The sequence below is a fragment of the Rhinoderma darwinii genome, chromosome 11 (genome assembly GCF_050947455.1).
Source record: "Rhinoderma darwinii isolate aRhiDar2 chromosome 11, aRhiDar2.hap1, whole genome shotgun sequence".
Taxonomy (NCBI): domain Eukaryota; kingdom Metazoa; phylum Chordata; class Amphibia; order Anura; family Rhinodermatidae; genus Rhinoderma; species Rhinoderma darwinii.
Genome location: NC_134697.1, coordinates 27,808,507 through 27,831,879, shown reverse-complemented (window position 1 = coordinate 27,831,879; position 23,373 = coordinate 27,808,507). Strand labels below are relative to the sequence as shown.

The 23,373-nt window shown below is 44.9% G+C and overlaps 2 protein-coding genes across 4 annotated transcripts in view; one reads left to right on the top strand and one right to left on the bottom strand.

Moving 5' to 3' along the window:
- The window catches only part of SLK (STE20 like kinase), a 58,903-nt gene extending 42,412 nt beyond the window's left edge, over positions 1-16,491 (bottom strand). The window contains exon 1 of the mRNA XM_075843215.1: positions 15,222-16,491. Coding sequence (XP_075699330.1) covers positions 15,222-15,371 — 150 coding nt within the window. The 5' untranslated portion in view covers positions 15,372-16,491. The remainder of the gene's footprint in view (positions 1-15,221) is intronic.
- The window catches only part of STN1 (STN1 subunit of CST complex), a 32,606-nt gene continuing 24,855 nt past the window's right edge, over positions 15,623-23,373 (top strand). Inside the window, exons 1-2 of one of the 3 annotated variants that reach the window (XM_075843216.1) lie at positions 15,623-16,180; positions 17,325-17,399. The gene's annotated coding sequence lies outside the window, so the exon portion shown is untranslated. Of the gene's footprint in view, positions 16,181-16,621; positions 16,748-17,324; positions 17,400-23,373 lie in introns of those variants that run through there. The other 2 variants (XM_075843217.1, XM_075843218.1) reach the window with 2 other exon arrangements.

Genomic DNA, 23,373 nt, shown 5'->3' with positions numbered 1-23,373 from the left:
TAGGAGACTAGAATATAAGGTTCTGCGTGAATGGGGCTGGGCTGCAAAACCAGACACCGTCCATGGACAAGAATGGCGCAATTTCTGACAAAAAAAACTTTTTTTTTTCTATTTTCCTTCATCCTACGTGGTCTCTCAGTGGAACACGGCTGCCAGATATGCATTTTTGCCATTATTGCAATGATGTCAGTTTGGATTTTAATGATTTAATATAGATTTAGGCGTCTTATTATCACATACCTCAACAGAGGGACCATCATATACGATTATTCTTGATGTTACTGACTAGTCAGATGACTCACATACAGGACAGCAGATTTCCTCACCGAATCCCCGGACAGTCACAACCCAATCGTTGCTGCATCAGGATGAAGTCATGTCTGCTATAATGTAAAGATGTGATGAAAGCCGGGGGAGGGGCTGAGACCGTGTCCTATAGGTGTATGTACATAGCAACACGCTGACAATAAACAGTCTGTTCGCCTGATAACAGCCGCCTTGGTCACACGTCCTGCACAGCATCTAGTCCACATATCAACCATGCTTGTGAAAGGTTGTATTGTCCATCTGGAGAAACGCTGATTGCCCCTATAGTGCGGCACTTAGTGATAGGATATGCAAGTCTCCATGAGAGGGATTCTGGGGGACCACTGCTTGCAGCATGTGTATAATTACATATACAATCAATGGGGGGAAGATTGCCCATAGCAGCTAGTCAGATACTTCCTTTCATTTTACAGAGGCACTTTGGAAAATGAAAGCAGGGACCTGATTGGTTGCCATGGGCAACTACTTCAGTTTTCCTTTGCACCAGTTTTGATAGATCTCCCCCTATGAACATATGCCACCCAAGACGAGCCTCTCATGGACCCAAGACGAGCCTCTCATGGACCCAAGACGAGCCTCTCATGGACCCAAGACGAGCCTCTCATGGACCCAAGACGAGCCTCTCATGGACCCAACACGAGCCTCTCATGGACCCAACACGAGCCTCTCATGGACCCAACACGAGCCTCTCATGGACCCAACACGAGCCTCTCATGGACCCAACACGAGCCTCTCATGGACCCAACACGAGCCTCTCATGGACCCAAGACGAGCCTCTCATGGACCCAAGACGAGCCTCTCATGGACCCAAGACGAGCCTCACATGGACCCAAGACGAGCCTCACATGGACCCAAGACGAGCCTCACATGGACCCAAGACGAGCCTCACATGGACCCAAGACGAGCCTCACATGGACCCAAGACGAGTCTCTCATGGACCCAAGACGAGCCTCACATGGACCCAAGACGAGTCTCTCATGGACCCAAGACGAGCCTCACATGGACCCAAGACGAGCCTCACATGGACCCAAGACGAGCCTCACATGGACCCAAGACGAGCCTCACATGGACCCAAGACGAGCCTCACATGGACCCAAGACGAGCCTCACATGGACCCAAGACGAGTCTCTCATGGACCCAAGACGAGCCTCACATGGACCCAAGACGAGTCTCTCATGGACCCAAGACGAGCCTCACATGGACCCAAGACGAGCCTCTCATGGACCCAAGACGAGTCTCTCATGTACCAAAGACGAGTCTCTCATGGACCCAAGACGAGTCTCTCATGGACCCAAGACGAGCCTCACATGGACCCAAGACGAGCCTCACATGGACCCAAGACGAGTCTCTCATGGACCCAAGACGAGCCTCACATGGACCCAAGACAAGCCTCTCATGGACCACTATATAACACAGAACATATTACAAAAGGGGAAAACTCTGGGGTCTGCTCATTGTGCAGTACAAAGTGGTTACATGAGACTCGAATGTTGCCTCCGAACAGTAAAAGCCTTTATAAAGGTCCTGTCACTTCTTCTGATATGTCTGGTTTAGTAAACACTTGTATTCTCCATGAAATAACAATTCTGGATCTGCATTGTGCTGTTCCTCTGTTATTCCTCTTAAAAAATGTATGAATTGACAATTGGGTGTTACCAGGGGGTGGCGGGGGGGGGGCCTAAACAGATTGCTAATGTCCAATCAGTGCTGACAGCCTCATCCTACGCAGGAACACTTACCTTTGACAAGGGGAATGATAACACCCAGTTGTCAATTTATTCATAAATATTCAGGAGGAATAACGGAGGAACAGCACAACGCAGAGTCATGAGAAAAGATTCTCCAATATTATTATTTCATGGAGAATATAATTATTTACTAAAACAGACATGTCAGGAGAGGGGACAGATTCACGTTCAGAAAAAGGAAAACCAAAATAAAATTCTAATATGCTTTCCGTTAAAATACTGCTCCGGTCACTGCGGCCTACAGTGATTGGAGGATGTGGCCATGTGAAGTCACATGACAATGGGTAGAACATGATTTGAGCTTAGTGTATAAACAGGACTGACCGGATCCGGCGGTGTGAGACATGAGGTAAGTACGGTAGATCAGTTTGTTTTTTTTCCATTTTCCCACTTCCTCTTTGCTGGTTTGTGGTTACGGTGGGGAAATGTCAGAATCTCAGACAATATCGGAGCATGAAATGGAACAAAGCTGCACCAAAACTGAACATTTGCACGCTCCCCTGGCGGCCAAAAGTTTTTAGCATGGGGTGTGGATTTGTCATAAGTCTGTGGCAAATATTTAAAAACACATTCAACATCTGTGTGCGATCTATGGCTCTCAGCATGATGAGAGTTGTAGGTTTCCAATAGGAGAGAGCTGGGTTAGAGATCATTGGTCTAGTGCAAAAAGCGGTTGCCCAGCAAACGCCAACTCAGACCAGGTGTACATTGTGGAAGGGTGCGGACGCGAACCTGTGCCTTTCCAGCTGGTGTGAAACTACAACTCCCAACGTGCAGCTGTCAGGGCATGCTGGGAGTTGTGGTTTCACATCAGCTGACAAGTCCCAGATTTTCAATCAGTTGATTTTTGTTGTATGGGTAGGGACACACGTAGCAGCCACTATACGGATAAACACAGAGCCGACATGTGGCCTTACAGCAAATTGGCACAGTTTTCAAATGAATGTTAATGTCCGCACTTTGTTTTGTTTATCTGCAAAAGTCGCATTGACATGAATAATTATTTAAAAACGTTGGCGATTTTCAGTAAAACTGCATCACAGACGTACCTCGGCCGCACATGGTACTCTATGGGGCTACTATGAGCCAATCAGTGGCTTCAGCAATCACAAAATACATTTGTATAGTTCTCTGTGGACCTGTAAATGTAACATACAACAGATAACAGGTACCAAGCTGTTTGGGCAGGTGTCATGGCTGCTGGCACAGTAGTACACCGCAAATACGAATGTTTACTGGTAAACGCTTCCTATAGTTAGCAAAATACTGTGGCTAAAGTGTCAATGTAAACAAAAGATGTGATGGCTTTCACACTGCGGCATATACACGCCATCTTGTCCCCAAAAAATAAACCTTCGCACTGCTTTTTTTTTATCTGCACTGCGACTGCCCACTATCAACAGAGTACGTCACTCTCCTATCTACAGGGACATAGAAACGTTCATCCTGAGCTCCTGCTTCATGAATACAATGCCAAAATGGGCAGAGGGAGCAGAACAGGGTGGGGGTGGGGGGGGCGAGCTCACGAGCTGAGCCTGCTCCATACAGATCGGGTCAGCTCGTGCTAATAGCCGGGATCGGAGAGAACTCTGATTTCGGCCATTTAACCACTTAGATGCGGTGGTTAATCTAAGCCGTTAGACCGGGAGGAAGCCTCTGTCACATCGGACCCCCGCCACACGATCCTGGTATGCCGATGGGTTATCATGGCAGCCTGGGGCCTAATGAAATACACACTACACTCATCCTCCAAAAAAACGCTCATACAGCGGTGTCGATGGAGAAAAAAAAAAAGTTATGGCTTTTGGAAGGCCCAGGAGTAAAATAATTAAGACAAAAAAAATGGCTGGGGCAGGAAGGGTTTAAATAGACCATTTCTATCAAACATTCACATCATATAATTACCATCTTCAATTTCTGTCTCGATCACAATGTAGTAAATTACATTATGCGACTATTATAGAAGCAAAGGGACTAAAAATAAATCTGTGAGAACATCTTAAAGCGGTTTTCCCAACCTACTAAGTGATGGCGTATAGCTAGGATATGCCAACACTTTCTGATTTGTTGGGGGCCGGATCTCTGGGACCCCCACAATCTGTGAGAATGAAGGGAATAAAGAATAACCGAGAATAACGCTGTGCAGGGAACTGCAGTAGAGCTTCACTCAAGTGAATGGAGCCAAACCGCAGGTCCGCAGCCATGAGCGCGACTGCGCAGGAAAAAACATGAAAGGGGTCGCAGCGCTAAAGCAGCTCTACAGTCCTTCGAGTCCCAGAAGTCAGACCCTCACCAATCATTAAGTAATAGCATGTCCGAGCAATATGCCGTTACTTAAAGGGATGGGAAAAATCCCTTTAAGACACTGAATTTTGTGTGTCAACCCCATAGCCAAGTTAGTTGAAATTAGATATAGGCAGGGTATACCTCAGGCCGCGTTCATATTATGGTCAGATATGAATCTGATCGAAGCCACACAGCATCCGTAATACAAATATATAACATTGTGGTAAATACTGTACAGGGAAGGGAAAAGCAGCGCAATTACTCATAGCAACCAATCAGGACCCTGCTTTAATTTTCTAAAGGACCTCTGAAAAATGAGAGCTGGAATCTGATTGGTTGATATTGGTAATTCTTCATTTTTCCCTGGCACAAGTTTTGCCAATTCTCCCTGTATGTCAAGGCGTCTGACAGGAGCGAACAGATGCCACCTCTGTGAAGAATTCATTATGTAAGGTCTATTTATAGGGGGGAGTTCACACGCCAGTCTTCACTTCATTTTATCCAGCACACAATTTCCATGATGTCATCTCATATTTTATATATACATGAGGTGACATATCTAGTACTGTAAATTCTAAGACTATTAGTGCGGCCACCTGAAAGCATGAGGACAAAAGGGTTTCCGCTTATATGTAAATAAAGCTTAATCTTGGTATAATCATGGAATGTAAACTAGTGTTGTCAGTCACTGACAGCAAACAAATATCTTGGAAAGCGAAACACAAAATATATTAGAAATTGTATTACTCTTATTTGGATAAAATCATGTACAAATCAAAAAGAGCAAATCAGTGAAGACGTCTAATAATTAGAATTACAGTAAGACACGCTTTGTGACAGTTGTACCTTCTTTTGCTCCTACTAACAGATAGACACTACATCCCCCACAATGTGAACCAGCAGGGGTCAGCTCCGAGAATGGATAGTAAAACATGCCGGAACTCAAAAGAATTAAATGTCCTTTAAGACGGACCGTGAAAACAGGCGCCATTGGACGATACAGCACGTTGATCAGCGCTCGTTCGCTCCATTCACAAGAAGCCATTGTCGGTGTGTATAGGGAGGATCGCTCGTTACTACGATCGTTCGTCTTCATACAATTGCATCATGTCGGCAGCATGTCCCAGTTTACACAAGCAGATGTGCTGCCGACTATTTGTGCGTGCTCTGTACGGCACCGGATCACATAAATATTCTCCAATACGGTGTCTAATGGCACAAAACATTTCTCTTTCACAGTCATAAAGAGTCAAACGGAAAATCGTAGGCGTTAGGAGGTGCAGTAGTGCCCCAGGAAATTGTACCAAGCGTAATGCGCTTTTCTTTAGCGTTCTTAGTGCCATTTATATTTCATGTGGTTCTTGTAGGTATTCACTTCAGGGCTGTCATACGATCAGACGTCATCCATTCAAATCCCTGCAGGCAAATACTGTATGATGGCTCAGGACAGACACGAAACAACGATCGGGCAAATGTGTGTTCATAGAACGCTCGTTCCCAATGATCGTCCTGTGTAATCAGGGCAACGTTCAGTTCATGAACGGGCAAACGCTCGATCACCTGCTGATCTGCTCGTTTTGCAGCAATAAATATTATCGTCAGCAGCACATCTCCCTGTGCCGACATGATGGAAATGTATGGGGACAATCGATTGAAGTAACAATCGCTCGTCCCCATACATTACTGTACATTTTTTTTCCATTAAAAATAATTATATATATATATATATATATATATATATATATATATATATATAGACAAAAGTTAAAAACATTGTTTTCTTTCATCCAAATACAGAAGTGGACTAAAAAAAGAAGGAAAAATATAAAGGAAAGACTGATAGGTCTCCTTCTCTTTTGTGTCCACTCCTGTGTTTGGCTCAAAAAACTGCCACAAAAACTAAGTGTGTGATTTTAGCTTAAGGCCCTATTCAACGGCCGTAGAAAGAACGATAGACCCCAAATGGGGCTATTCACATGGCTGATTTTTTTGAATCGTCATTCCTCAATTAAATGTGCTCCGAGTGACAGCCGTGTCTTCCACAGCTCGCTCTCTCCTCCTCCACAGAGTGCATGTGGGGAGGAGGAGTTTTGCCATTCTGACTTGCTGAGGTGTGTACCGCTGCAGCTGGGTGGTCTGTGCATCTACAGGGGGCAGTGTGTGGCATTATCTATAGGGGGCAGTGTGTGGCATTATCTACAGGGGGCAGTGTGTGGCATAATCTACAGGGGGCAGTGTGTGGCATAATCTACAGGGGGCAGTGTGTGGCATAATCTACAGGGGGCAGTGTGTGGCATTATCTACAGGGGGCAGTGTGTGGCATTATCTACAGGGGGCAGTGTGTGGCATTATCTACAGGGGGCAGTGTGTGGCATAATCTACAGGGGGCAGTGTGTGGCATAATCTACAGGGGGCAGTGTGTGGCATAATCTACAGGGGGCAGTGTGTGGCATAATCTACAGGGGGCAGTGTGTGGCATAATCTACAGGGGGCAGTGTGTGGCATAATCTACAGGGGGCAGTGTGTGGCATAATCTACAGGGGGCAGTGTGTGGCATAATCTACAGGGGGCAGTGTGTGGCATAATCTACAGGGGGCAGTGTGTGGCATAATCTACAGGGGGCAGTGTGTGTGGCATTATCTACAGGGGGCAGTGTGTGTGGCATTATCTACAGGGGGCAGTGTGTGTGGCATTATCTACAGGGGGCAGTGTGTGGCATAATCTACAGGGGGCAGTGTGTGGCATAATATACAGGGGGCAGTGTGTGGCATAATATACAGGGGCAGTGTGTGGCATAATATACAGGGGGCAGTGTGTGGCATAATATACAGGGGGCAGTGTGTAGCATTTGTCAAAAATTAACAAATTAAATTCATTTGTTTTCAAAAGACAGGGAAAAAAAGCGGATGCAAAACGGGTCAAAATCGGCCGTTAAAAACAGAAACACGGCCCGGAAAGGATGCAAAACATCCAGCACTCGAACCTCATCATGTGAATAGAGCCTAATACAGTCAAAGATTATAAACCACACATACTGATAAGGTGTGATAGTGACAATCCTCGGCATTCTTCAGCAACTTCAATAAGGATCCTCACGACTTCCAGCACACAGAACATTGTGACGTAGGTTCTCGAGGAGCAGAAGATAAATGTTGTGCTATAACAATAGTGCATTTAAAGTTAAAACAAAATGCATTCTATACACTCCATTGCGGTGTCCACCCCTCCCCCTGAAACTACTGATCCTGTTATGCCACAGTCCTGTGTTGGGATATCAGAGCCATCAGATGGTAAAGTGTTATTTGTATATTTGTATACATGTGCGTAGATCTGTCAAAATTGTGTTTACAATGCAAGGAAAAAATATCCTGACAAAGACGTGCGGGCATGTAATAACAGTAAACAGAGCGGCGTGCAGTGATCTACCCATACAGGTCATAAAGAAGCAGCCGCGCCAGCAGGGAGTCAAGACACTTCTATGATTGCTGCCTATTAACCGTCACTTACTGGAACCTGGACTAGCCCTTTAATAGCTGTACATGGTCATTAGCGGTGCGGTCACATAGAAATGACTGCACCCCTGTTATATTAGTAATACATTAATGCTAAATTAAACTCCTTTACCTGGGATCCGTTCTGGTGCGGTTCATTCAACAATAATCACAATGTCCGAGAATTACATTTTTCATTGTAACTTGGGATGTCCGGTCTCCTCCTTTTGACAGTCATCGTGCACATAAACTATGGGGTGCTGCTAATCTCTATTTGGGTACCAGTCCACACGGGGGACTACACATGTATTAGATGATTCCATAGATCCCCATGTGCATGGATGAAATGCATGTAGTCCAACAGGGCACCTCCTGCAGCCCCAAGATCAGCCTCCTGATCTTGGTAGCACCCCTTTTTATCAGATTATGTGTTATGGTGAATGATCTCTGTTGGATTTCCCTTTAACGTCAATAATCTGGAACTCTAAAAAGAGAATCTCTATCTAGAAATCCATATCCCCTTCTGCTCAACAACCTCTGCACTGCAATCCATTGTACATGTTCTATCACATATTAACAAGAAGCAGGACGGACATAAAGTAAACAGGATCCTCGTAGCTAAGAGTAATGGGACTTCATCCTCATCCTTCAGTCCATTAGCAGGCGCAGTGTAAAAACAACCGTCTTCCTGTCACCACCAGCGTGAATGATCAGATCATGACGTGAGCGGGTCATGTGGGTCACAGCAGGTAAATATATCAGGCAAGGAGACTGGACCCCTGTAAACGGAGGACACCAAACTTGGCTTAAAGGAAATGTCCATACTTGTAAGATGCAGATTTATTGTTCTTTTAATTGCAGAAATCAATTGAAGGAGTTCCCCACTTTCACATACCCAGTCTAGAGCATGACAAAAGGGTTATCTGAGAATTGGAAAAAAAAAGTATCTGCCCCCCCCCCCCCCCAGAAACAGCGCCACTGTCATCCATAGGCTGTGTCTGGTATTGTAGCTCAGACTCAATTTGGGCTTGGCTGCCATACCAGACAGCACCCATTTCAATGGGTACCTTGTTATGCAGTACTGCATTACCTTGTGTAATAGGACTCTAGGCTGCAAGTCACCAATAATGATTTGGGTCTTTCCAAAAAAAGCATAAAAATCAATTCCCTAACATACATAGATTATCACAAACACCTTTACAAGTGCAAGCTAATACAGCGAGGGCAACTTATATACCACATTATGACCTAAAGAAGGGGTTGGGTTAATTACCCCAAATATCCTAAGGGTATGTGCACACACACTAATTACGTCCGTAATTGACGGACGTATGTCGATCGCAAGTACCGGACCGAACACAGTGCACGGAGCCGGGCTCCTAGCATCATACTTATGTACGATGCTAGGAGTCCCTGCCTCGCTGCAGGACAACTGTCCCGTAGTGTAATCATGTTTTCAGTACGGGACAGTTGTCCTGCAGCGAGGCAGGGACTCCTAGCGTCGTACATAACTATGATGCTAGGAGCCCGGCTCCCTGCACTGTGTTCGGTCCGGGACTTCCGGCCGAAATACGTCCGTCAATTACGGACGTAATTAGTGTGTGTGCACATACCCTAACAAAGAATTCAGCAGACTCATAGTTCTCCTCCCCCGCCTTCCTCATTAGTGACGGATGGGCTGCATAATATAACAAATCTGCTTTAATATAAAGCTTATTCTGCTGTGACTGGAAGCCAATGATCCCTGTCTTTATGGCAATCACTGATTAAATCCTATTGCATCACTATCAGCTCTTCCATAGACAGAATACAGGCTGCTGTAAATAGCAGCTTCCACTCTGCAGACACAAATGCAGGGAAGACAGGAATTCAAATTACCTGCGGCCATGACAGCATATTTTTGGAAAACTCCCTCTTGTAAATACTTTTATTATTTGCTGTGTAATAAAATATTTTTCCCAGTATTCTTAGTTACCCTTGGACGTCCTCTGCTGAAGCGTCATTCCATGTAGGAACACATGCGAGACTCTAGGAAGGAAACTCCGCGGGACGTGGAGCCCTGGGACACATTTGGAGAGGTCCAGTCTCTAGTCGCCCTGTGCAAAATACATTCTTCCCAATTCCCACACATTCTTATATGAAGTGACTCTGCTCAAGCCCCAAAGGATAACGTGCAAATAGTGTCACCTACTGCTGGCGGCACCTGTCGTTCGGTGGTCAATGGAACTTTTTTCAGGGCTAGTACAGTTCTTGTAGAAATTATCCATTAGGGAGCTTGAAAAACGTTCTAGTAATAAACTACAATGAGGAACGTTTTTTTTATCTCCGTAGTTTCCCTTTAATTCGCTCTTGCACACCCTTTAATAAAACGACAGCATGTGTGCTTGTATTCAGAGTGTTGTGGTGGCAGGGATTTAACCAACTGCACATGTATTACTAGGACATGAAAGAACCAGACTAGGAAATGACATTTGTTCTTCATTTGGACTTGCCATACACGTGTTCTATAACCCATGGACTGCATGCACATAGTAATGTCTGTTACACAACCACTTCTCAAATGTTGTGTTGGGGCATTAGAAGAGAACAGATGGGGTCCCCCAAATTCAAGGCATAGCAGGGAACTCGTGTGGTGTTATTGACATGACAGGCTGGGAATATTGCACCAAAAAAAAGATACTGGAAGCAGCAACTTAGTGGATAAACGTCCGATGCACGTCACCTGGTTTGTTTGGTCCAACTCCCCCCCACACCAGAATACAATTTCCAAAAATGTTCGGTGACCGCACGCAGTTCCAAATTTAGATTTCTAACAAATTGTTCTTTACTCCAGCACGCGACGTTTCGACTTACATGCTTGAGAAAGGGCTTAACGTAAGCCAAAACGTCACATGCTGGAATCAAGAACAATTTGTTACATATCTAATTTTAGAACTGCATGCGGTCACCGAACATTTTTGGAATTTGTATTCTGGAAATATTGTCCAGGAACTAAGACCAATGATCCCAATAACTCACCAAAAACCTCCACGCAGGAGTAAAAAAAAAAAAAATAAAAAATCTGTCCCTAGTGACCAGGTTTTCCTTTCAATACTGATCATACATTGTGCAGAAGTAATTTTTTTTACCCCCTGTGCAGAACGCATTGAAGTAAGGGGGTTTTACACAAGTTGCCGATAATTGCCCTGTGTAAGCACGGTATCGATCAGCAGATGAACAAGTAAACACGCGATCATCTGCTGGTCGTATCGTTTTATAAAACTGAAATATTATCGTTGTCAGGACATTTCCCTATGTAAACAGGGATACGCGCTGCCAACATGATAATAATGTATGGGGACGAGAGATCTGAGTAACGACCGGCGAGGGGGGGTGGTGGAGCGATCGGCATGGGGGGGTGGTGGTGCGATCGGCATGGGGGGGTGGTGGTGGTGGTGCGATTAGCATGGGGGGTGGTGGTGCGATCGGCAGGGGGATTAGTGGTGGTGGTGCGATCTGCAAGGGGGGTGGTGGTGCGATCTGCAAGAAAGGGGGTATCGCTATATACGAGGAGTCTCTCCTTCCCCGCAGAACTGCTGTTCCGTACGGGAAGCAGAGACAGAACGGAGCGGACCAGGCAGTGACGAGGTGGAGCGGGGCAGAGCTTCCTCCTGCAGCACGGCGCCACTAAAGAATAGATTCAACGATTCTGTTAAAAAACAGAATCGTGTGAGTCCTTGAGGGCAAATTAATTTGATTAATTGCCCAGTCGTACGGCCGGTGTAATAGGGTCTTTATGCTCCATTTCTCCTGGCAGAGATGGACACTGCCCCCTCCAGATGAGGAGATGGCACAGAGTGAATGTTAATATTTAATAACCAATGTGTTCCCCATCTGCAACAATTTCTATTACCAGATATTGATGTATTACAGGAAGCATCGGACATGGATCAATCGCTGCCCGTGGCTTCCTGGCTGCCAGCAGAGGTTAAAGAATGGGGCTATTATGTGGGCACTGCATGGGCTCTGGAAACTATATGAACACTGCTAATACATTAATACGTGTCTCGGGCTACTATGGGGGCTCTGAAGGGTCCCTGGGGATTATTTTGCCACTGCTATGAAGTTGAGGGGTTGTAGAATTACTAATAGATAAAAAGTGAACAATATCAAGTAATTTGCCGACTCCCAATTGTTGAATGACGGCTGCAGAATCCTGCTCACTTCCTATCACATCATTACTCCTTCATAGGAAGCTGCCCAGGAAGAAGTCGGAGTCTTATCTCGGAAGTGCTGGTATTTCATCATCTCTTCTAGGAAGTCTCAGGACAATGGCGCTTTAAACTGAGAACTGAGAGATAGATAGATAGAACGCAATTTCCAAACTTTTTACAATAGAGAACACCCCAACAAGCCTTTCGTTTTCTAGAAAACACCATAAAATATCAACTTTAGGTCATGAAAACCCCTTTAAAGCAACACTAGGGCTACAACCACTAAACCCAGCAGAGATGACACCCCCTAAATATTATAGCTGCTTGATCATAGCGTCGTCTCTTCCAGTAAGGTTGTCAGACGTTCCAGCCGCCTCCGCGTGCGCTCCTATCTGTGATCAGCTCCAGACAATCACATGGCTACGTGAAGTGAACTCCTGCCAGAAGATTGAATGACTGAAACTGGAGGCTCCCTGGCAGGCAGAGGTGAAGAGGAAGCAGGGGGTGGGGAGCAGATCAATGTTTCCTTGCCGTCTCCAGTGGGGGATTTGGTTTCTTCCTACAAACTTCTGACTTTCCCACAGAATAACGACACTTTCATTAGCCCCCTACAAGCTGCTCTGCTGTATAATGTGCCAGGGGCACCGCAGGAAGTGCTGCCACCCAAGACGAGAGCAAAACCAGCAGTGGGTGGACATGAGCGACGATGAGGCGGTCTACAGGGAAATGCCATTTCCTCTGCATTCATGTACTTAAGATTTTCACAAATGATGTCAGAAAATCTGATCACACAACGAAGGCCTGCTCCAAAGCTGAATAATAAGGAAGAAGCAAGAAATAACCACCTAAGTGACATCATAGCTATAAAACATATATATCCCAAAAATATAATACACACATTATATATATATATATACACACATACACACACGAAAGTTTTTTGATTTTTAATAAATTTTCTCTATGCAGCAGCAACATAGCCCTGGCAACATAAATAACTTTTTTACCCAGTTTCAACTGTATCTGCATCCTCGGGACGCAGATACAGTTGAACCCAAAGATAGAGAAGGGAGGGAGACGTAAGGTCCCTGCTCTACCAGACAGGCGCGAGGCAGTGATGTAATTGCGCCTATATGCACCGTGTCACACCGACCAGAGGGATCTCTTCCACTCGTCGTTGGAATGGGGTTAGGAGACTATGTATTTTATTAGCCACTCTTTGGGCTGTGTGGGGGCAGCTGTGGGGCATTATACAGTGTGTTTAATGCTCAATTACTGTTCAATTAATCGTGATTTTGATTTGGGTCATAATCACCCGGCCCTAAGAATAGCCCCATCATATAAGCTCTAAGCAATATATAGTGCGTATTGAAGGGCATCATAGAGGGGGTGTCTTGCTAGGGACACCAATCTATGAGCCAGAGCGGAGAAATCACTGGTAGACTCAAAACAACTATGTATTACACGGGCGCAGCTACATTTGAAAGGATGCCATGTCCCCTACAGGGGAAATGTACAGCCTCATGGAGCTGGCCAATAGGCTGTTAATGAAGCTGGACCAGTGGGCTGCTGCGATGGCCATACGTACACAATATGGCCACTGGTGAACGTGGTCTAAACACATGACCGCATCACCCACGGGCCCACGTACACAACACTCTCCTAACTTCTTTTTCAATCAAACAAGGTGCAGAGAGACGCTGAAAAAAATTGAGACTTTTTGGCCATGAAGAGGAAACCTCCTGTACTGTCTGATCTCTGCATTTGGGGTGTGTTTGGAGGAACAAGGGAGAGGTCGCCTGACTCATTATAGAAAGACGCATATTACAATACCCATCCAAGTCAATAACTTTCAGTTGACACTAAATAAGCCTTGATGTGGCTCGGGCTCGTGTCAACTTGTTATCTGCTGATGTGACTAGTGACCATCAAGAAGTTACAGACTTGACACACAAAGTCACATTCTCAAGTCCCAAACTGAAGAAACAGCTGTCAAACCCCCTCTACACTCCCGTCAAAGAGTTTTTGACAGTCATGACAATTCCTCCGTGGTCGTTGAGTAAAACATGGGGGCACAGATGTATCAATGTGCTGGGGTAAAGAAACCCGACAACCCATATATATTCCTTATTTATCCTACAGATGTGATTTTTTTGCTGCATATGACACTGACAAAAACGTCTTTCAAAATGGAGTGATGGGGGTGACAGGACACACCTCACTAGCATTAGAGACATTTATCATGAGGCTTTCCCAGGAGGCTTTTTTTTTTGTTTGGGGGGGGGGGGGGTTTCCTGACACATTACCGTCCCCTTTCCCGTTCTGGCTCTGGATTACAGCTGCAACACCAGGACCCCCCACAGTTCTACTGAAGAAAACCTAGATCACCAATGAACCCTATGCCGGTTTCCGTAGACCGTGGATGGGGTCCATGCGTTGTGGCCATGACAAGGACCTTAAAATGTGGCCACATTACGAATGTGAAACTACCTAACCCAACATCTAAAAGTTACTTTCTACTATTTGTTTATATGTGAAAGGCACAACATGATTCAAAAATAACAGAAAATAAATACAATGTAGCAAAACAATCCAGAAGTCAATATTTTACCAGCGGTGAGCAGGGCCTCCTGGGTAACTTGCTGACACTTTGTTCCCTTTTCTGATCTATGGATATAAACTAAAGCAGGGCTTTCCAAATTGTCCTCGTAATGTATCTCGCCGGCCAAGAAATCACTTATCACACATTATACAAACAGGTTATTGTCCATGCCACAAGTTGTCAGTCATCAAACTAGGAGCTGTGTGTAGAACTACAGATCCCAGTATAGAAATGTAGACCCAATACCTAGCGACACAAACTGGCCAAAAAGTTTCAGCCCCCTTCGGTCACAACCTGCGATATATTATACCTTAGAAGAACATACTGAATATCATTGTAGTAATTGGTGCGGTTTATTACGTATATTGCCCCAAAGGGGGACTTCTAGGCCCATCGCTGATGAATTCCAAGGTCTAGAGGCCAAATCTAATTAATCTGCACCGCTAATCAGACCATATTGTGCCGTTAGACCCATGAATTATCAGTGTATGGTCAGTAATAACCTGCAGTTTGTAGACAAATGATTCGATCAGGTCTTGCACCCTCTTCCCTCCGACCCCCCATCTTTACTCACCTTAAAAACTTTTCCAAAGGCGCCGTCCCCCAGCTCCCCTATGATCTCCCAGAACTCCTCCGGGTTCTGATCCCTCTTCACATGTTCATATTGCTTCTTCTTTTTCTCCCCACCAAGCTTAAAGATCTTACGAAAGTTAAAGAAAGACATTTCCTCTGTTTTTTGGTGGCCGCTCCCCAAACCACAGCTCTGGACGTGTGAAGACGATCAGTGGGGGGCCGCTGGCTTCATGCCCCTCCTGATAACAGGGAAGTGGGGGGGCACACTAAAGATCAACTGGGAAATCCTGCTAGATCCCTCTGATGGTGAATACGGCAGTAGGTTCTCCTTGATCCCTCTGATGATAGATAAAATAATAGATCTGTCAGGCTGATAGAAACACCAACAGATCCTTTTTGATTTTTTGGATGATATAGTCGTAGATCCTGATGCCTCTGATGTTGGATGTAGTAGATCCTACTTGATCTCGATGATGATAGATACAGCAGTAGATCCTACTTGATCTCGTGGATGATAGATACAGCAGTAGATCCTACTTGATGATAGACTTAGTAGATCCTACTTGATCCCTCTGAGGAAACAGGCAACAGAAGATCCCGTCTGGTGGCTGTAATGTCCTATGCGATCACTTTAGAGACACCCAGATCGGTCCTGAATCGCCCGGAATTAGATCCTGTAGAGTTTAGTAGATCCCGTCCACAAGAAGGATGACATGGACTTGTAGGTGTCCCAAGGGATAATGTCAGGGAGATAAGGAGGAGCGCTGATCAATATACACCTGCAGGAAATCCTATCCGAAGGCCGCTCACACATTACTGTCAGGCCCAGCCCATCACACGGACGCGACCCGGCCACACAGGGGGGAGGAGGAGGAAGAGGGGGAGTTACCCGAGCAATGCGCAGCACCCAGATCGCCGGACCCGGCCAGATAACCGACTGGAAATATTATCTGACGCCAGGTGAGCCAAGCACAGTCCATCAATAGCGAGCGGCCCCGGCTCATACACTTCCTCTAGACCGGGCCCAGCTCTGCGCGTACCCGCGATACCTCTCTACTGCCTCTGCCCGGAGCGCGAACGTTTCCTTAGCAACAGCATTTATTTTTTTTAAATGAAAAAACTTTATTAACAGCAATAACGCATACAACAGCTTCTGACTTGTAATATCTATGGCAAATGCACCGGGTTCATGGAGAATAGTAATCGTTTTTTTTGGTCCGGCGTTAAACACTCGATAGAGGCGCCGGGGACATGGGGCTCTCGCTGCGCGCCATCATATCACCACCGGGTGCGCGCATTCGTTTCCGTAGTAACAGATTCATGTTTTTTTTTTGTTCAATGTTCGAACTTTATTAACAATCACAGCCGATACAACCGCATCTGGCTTGTCATAGCAGTGTCTTGCTGTGTTTCCAAACCCGCCCATACTATTTATAACTAGGTTTAGCAGAAGTGACATGGCAGACAGGCTGGATAGAGAGATGTGTGGCGGAGAACCCTTGCTTTTCTGACCTCACCATAGACAAGGTTCTGAATCATTCCTATGTATGGTCTTGTGCTAGACTTCTTATCTTTTGCTTGCAGTTTCTTAAAGGTCACCAATCTACTATAAAACTAAAAGCAAACTATAAAAATCCAGCAGGACACCATCTGTAGAAGTACAAGTCCCAAGAGTAGATCTGTCACCGCTCCTGACATGTCTGTTTTATTAAACACTTTTATTCTACATGAAATCGCGGCGCCGAAGCATCTTTTATTAGAGTTCAGTTATGTGCTGTCCCTCTGTTGTTCCTCCTGGAAATTTAATAAATTGACAACTGGGTGTTACCATTGTCAAAGCTTGGATAAAGGTGGCGGGGACACTCGCATCCTGACAAATTTACCATAATGTACCCCAGAATCTGGCATCATTTCTGGCACAAATATACGCCAGATATGAGACTACATTTGACTTTCTGGCGCAGGGACGGCCGGAGACGCGCCTTATTCAGAAGCTTGTGCCTCTTAATAAATAATGTGAATTTTACTCCAAGTTTGTTTATATTAAAGGGAACCTGTCAGCAGGTTTGTTTTTTTTAAACATCTTTTTATTAATATTTTACAGCATTTCCCAAACATAAAACACAAGATACCGTGGTAATAGCAGTCGTAAATCACAGGTTACAGAAGAAGTAACAAGGTAAACGTAATATACTTCATAAGGAATATTGCACAAGCCTTTATTTTTCGGCTTTCTATAAACATATCCCGGTGTCAAACTCCAAACAAGCCCATCTTACTCGGACGCCGTCATAAAGTTGTGAGCAGTTTTGAGTGCTCTGCTGACCGGGCGTTATAGGGGAGGGCATTTTAAACCTACTTTTTTTTCTCCGCTATCCAAGTTGCATGACCGTGAAACCAATGTTTGATTCCCCCGGCGCGGCGGTCACAAGTGCCCCTTTTCTACTCTGACTAACGGCTCTAGCAGCCAATCAGGAGACCGCTAGAGCCGTGACTCAGAGCAGAGGGGTGGCGCGTGCAGCGTTCGGTGCACTAGCACTTGCACATGACGTCTCGCCATAGTGGCACTTGCGTTCGGTGCGCTGGGGGAATTAAACATTGTTTTCTCGGTGACGCAAGTTGCATGACCAAGACAAAAGGTATGTTTACAATGCCCCCCTCCCCCCTCCCTTTTATCGTTCTGTCAGCAGTATGGAGGCTTCAAAACTGCTCACAGGTTCCCATAATACAGTGCCATGCAGAGGCACCATACGGTTGCTCATGGAGTGCCCACGACTTTGTAGTATGAAGCCGCGGAGACTTCATGCGCCTCCGTATCCAGGATTCCTTTACAAGGCTGTAGAATGACCATATAAGGGTATATAGAACTACTAGTCCCAGGCGTTCTACAGCAGTTCTGGTTGTGGGGCTGCCTATGAACCCGTGTGCACTGCCTGAAATCCAACCTTGGCTGCAGAAATGCCAAATTATGTGAGTGAATACACAACCGCTGGATAACTGCTGAGGTCACCTACACCTGTTGTAAAGTATAAAATCCGCTCCGACAATGTGAACATGACCTGGGAAGCAATGTGTGTACATGCCAGCAATGATCATTATCTGCAGACTGTACATACGACAAGCTTGTTATGCATCTCCGGCGTGCTAAATAAGGGCTGCGCTTGGGTGAAGGGTAAATTGGTTATTATCTTATCTCCATTATTTAACGTGCTAAGGGCTGGTTCACTCCTATGATTGAAGGATCTGGCTGAGATGACCAGAAACAATAGCTCAGCATGCTGCGGTATTGTTTCTAATAAAACCACGGACACCCCCAACAGAAAGCCGACATTAAGGTCAATGATCCAACAGAACCGGCGCTTTCGGTTATTCCCTTCTATTGCTCCTCTAACGGAGCAGAACAACGGAATGATGAGCGCAGGTGTGAACATAGCCTAACAATTTCTCGTATACTAATTTTATCGACGTGGATATTGTGGAACGCAGGGCATGCTTGTTATTGTAGTACATCACTCTCTCTCTTAAAGGGGTAATCCAGGATTCTAAAATAGATGGCCAATTCTTAGGATAGGCCATCAGCATTAGATTGTTGAGGGTCCCACTCTCGGCACCTCTGCCAATCAGCTGTTTGAAGGGGCCGTGGCGCTCGAATGTAACGGTGTGTGTAAGTATAAACAAATATTACATCGATGTAAACAATGACGGGGCCAGACCCTTCAAACAGCTGATCGGCAGGGCTGCAAAGAGTCGGACCCCCACCAATGTAATACTCATGGCCTATCCTGAAAATACCCAAAGAGCCCCCATAGCCTGAGGTTGTAGGGTTTATACTATGCCTGGTATTCAGCAGAAAAGGACATTTGGGTGGAGAATTGTCAGCTGCTTTCTGTCAGTCAGCGGCTTCCAGCCAATCAGCATCTCTGGGAGTGTTCCCAGGAATGCTGATTGGCTGACAGCTGCTGACTGACAGGGTTTCTCCCACAAAACCCCTCCTCCCAAATGTCCTTTCTAGCCGGATGCCAAACACATTATACATCTTAGGGCCGGTTCACATCTTTGCTCGCCATTCTGTTGTTCTGCTACATCAAAGGGGCAGAACAGGGGAATAACCGGAAGCGCCAGTTCTGTTGCACCACGGACACCACCAGCAACTGATGGAACCCATTGCCTTTTGATGGGTTCCATCAGGTTTCCATCGCGGTGTCCGTGGTTTTACCAGAAGTAATAGTGCAGCATGCTGCGCTATTGTTTCGGTATTTTCAGCTGGAACTGCGACAGAGGGCCCTAACGGAGACTCCAACGCAGATGCGAACTAGGCGTTACGAACTCAGGTTCCTGGAGCCGTATAGTGATGGCTAAAACACTAGTTTAACCATTTATGGATCATCTTATGTTGTACATGTCCTTGTTTAATTTGTCATTTCCCAATGTCCATTTATCTGCGATCGAATCGGATATTCCTTAGTGTCCTCTGGTTGTCCCCATCCATGAGCTTACACATAGGAATACTGTACATAATATAGAGCTGATCGCAGTGATTGATCGCAGTGATTGATCGCAGTGATATTGCTGAAATAACCGCAGTCATATTTTACATGTTGTGATTGGATACATCAATGTTTGTATTCTTGTCATCTCACCATTGTATTGAATCCGCCATTGTTCTAGGGGACACATGTCACCACACGGCGTGTCACATTATGCAACCATCACGATTGTTTCCTACATAAATTATAAGGTTCTGATTGTCAATTGTCTTCTGTTTTACACAAAGAGGAAACGCCTTATGGTTTTGACTGAGTAATATTTACAAGTCGAGGCAAAGTCTGGGAGATTCCAGGGTGTCCATATAAATCATTTCCTATTTATGTTGGTGATGCAGGTTTCCTACCAGCTGAACGATAAAATTATTATATTGTCTATTTTAAAAGCTCCTGCAATAAGTCATGAAATTACATGTAAGTTTCTTTTAAAGCATTAGGTAGTAGGAATGTTAATCCACGATAATTGGTTATATATTACGTAGGCATTTAATCCCGTAGGATAAAGTGTTGTTGTTGTAAATAAATAAACTAAAATGTAATGTTAAAGTGAACTTATTACCAGAACCGTCTTCCTTTAGATTAGGGCAAGTATACAATACCCTATAAAAACGGAAAAACTAGGAGAAATAGTGCCCACTTAAAGGGGTTTTCCCAGAATCATAAATTATCACCTAATCCACAGGATTGGTAAGAATTTTCTGAATGCTGTGGGCCCCCCCCTGTTCCTGCTTACAGCTCGACCGCAGTGAGGAGGACATTGAAAGCAATGGCGGTCCAGCATGCCCTCTGCCGTGCCTCTCAAAGTCTATGGAACTGATGGAAACTGCCGAGTACAGCTCTTGGCTATTTCCGTCATTCTCATAGACATTGAACGAAGCTGCGGGCGTATACATGACCGCTGGTCCATTCACGTGTGGAGGGTGGAGTGAGGAGGATCTGGGGGTTCAAGACCCTGTTTATGATAGGTAAGGGTCCCAGCAGTAGGCCCCCAGCGATCAGGAAACAATCACCTATCCTGTGGATTAGGTGATAATTTTTGATTCTTTTATGCCACCCAAAGTACATGCCCTGTACCCAAGACTCCTTTGTTACAGTCCTATTTGAAAGGCTTCAAGCTGCAAGGAAATTTGCCTCCCCAGCACTTTCGTCAGAAATTCTTATTAGCATATATAGTGAGTTATTTGTGTGCCCACTGTTTGGCACTTTAGGAGTCTTCTACTTCAGGTGCCTATTCCTAACACGAGATGTTTTTATACTGATCCCGAAAATTGTATCACGGCAACCTACGGGCCCATATTGTACCTTGTGTGCCTCCCATTTCACATGCAATATTTTGGAGGTATTCTTCCCTAGAAGCGTTGCCTGTAGGGAAGAATACATTTCCACGTGACGGTACCATACGCCAGTACATGGAGTGCCAATGGCTATGTAATACAGACCCTTAGGGACATTGTATGCTGGCTGCACGGGCTCTGTACACATCGCCTCACCATGCGTATGACGAATAATAGGGTCTGCCTAATATGAACGTGTCATCTCAACTGGCTCCCTTTAGATTAGTGCAAATTTATAGTGTCCCATTAAAGCTGAACTAGTGGGCACATATTTTTATCCACTGAAAGCAAATAGTGAAGGTTCTTTTTTTTTTTTTTTTTCAATAAAATTATGTGGATTAAATTTAAACCTAAAGCCTCCTACCCCCGCTACGATAGAAATAGAATACAATTTGAGAAAACAGGAGAGGAAGAAAATTAAATGAAGGTTTATATTGAATGAGCGCAAGCAGAGATCTCGTGAACCCTAATGAATTGATACAGAAAGTATATTGGAGCGTTTTATAACCTTTCATTATACAAAGAATAACCTTTGTTTTCTTAAACTGGAATACATATTCGGTTATGATCTCTATTACACGTCCTTACAAAGAGAAGAGAAGATGCACCCACTGTCCTCTCCTTATTAGGGCGCCTTCTAAATGCCCTAACATAAAAGGGTCCTTCTGTTGGCAGATCTTCTAATACTGTGGTGACATTCATATGATATCGGGTCTGTTCACAACTCCTTTTTGCCCTAGGTTTAGCACGTACGTCAGAAAATCTACCGACGTACATGTTAAACGGTCCATAGGGCTGCATTAGTCCGACGGTTGCAAAAAGTGTATCCTTTTGGCCTCCATCGGGCAGTTATATGTCAGTATACCTTTTTTTGGAGGATGGAATAGCATAGTAGACTAAAGGTATATACCGTGCCGTATGTATTTTTTTTTTTTTAACATGGGAGACTATTAGTGATTTATGCCACTGTATGGTGTATGGGATTTTTTTAATAGCCTTTAAAGACGTTAAACATACACCATTAAAGGGGTTCTCCGTTACTGGTGTTGTTTTTCATACTGATGAGCTATCCACAGGTCATTAGTATATGATCGGTGGGGGTCCGAGACCCAGACCTCGCACTGATCGGCTGCTTTAGGGCACCGGATGTTATGCAGTGGCTGGTGTTGGAAGCAGAAGGTTCTGACCACTGCATAGCGGCCATGCTGCAGTATTGTAACTGTGCTCCTATTCACTTGAATAGAAGCAAAGCTGCAGCACAACCGCTATACTGTGACCGGAGCCATCTGCTTTCCGGCACCGACCCTGCATAGCTTCCGGCACCTGGAATAGCTGATCAGTGCGGGGTCCAGGTGTCAGACCCTCACCGATCATATACTAATGACCTGTCCTGTGGATAGCTCATCAGTATGAAAAACTGCCCCGTGCCCGGACAACCCAATTAAACTCTATGGCCTTCATTTAACGTATATGTCGGGAGCTTTACCAAACTTATACGTTAAACATGGGGCCAAAATGTGATGTACACAGGCCCCGACATATATAATTATCTTTTTATGATTTATAATGAAGCAGAACATTTATGTATAATAATAAAAATCTTTATTTAGGTAGCACCAACGTATGCCATTATTTTACATTTGGCTGTCCTACACTTGCTCCTGATGGTAATGATTATGGCTTCTCCCTCTGGTGGTTTCTTCTAGTTTTCTTCACGGTGTCACTTGCAATTAGCGGTTCTTTTCTACAGTCTCGCGTTGGGCACAGGAATCTATTTGAGGGTCACAGCTTTTGGCATGTTGTTCATGTAAGTGTTCAATCTGTCATAATTGTGCGATTATTCACTCCATTAAACTTTACAGCCCTCGTTCTTTACATCAAAGTCACAATGAATTATTGTGGTTATGTTCTCATCTGGGTCACCGGATAGTACAAGTCACGCATCTCTAAAGTAGTTATGGTGGCCACAATCTCTGACCACGTGTGCTGCTATATACAGAACGATATCCTGTTCTAAATATATAAACTCTATAGGGTAAAAAGGTACACTGACCACATTGTTAAAGGCATTCTCCGGGGCTTAAAGGGTTGTAAAGTTTAGAAACCCTATTTTCATATACCCTATTAGGTCATTCTGATTTAATAGAAGGGGTCCTCGGTACAGGATCTTCATCTCTTGGCCAGAGTGGAGAGCGGTTACAAGAGCGTCTCTCTCTCTGGAGGACCTGGCCTGTCCTGCATTGTAAAAGGGCCTTTATTCTGCAGCACTTTACAA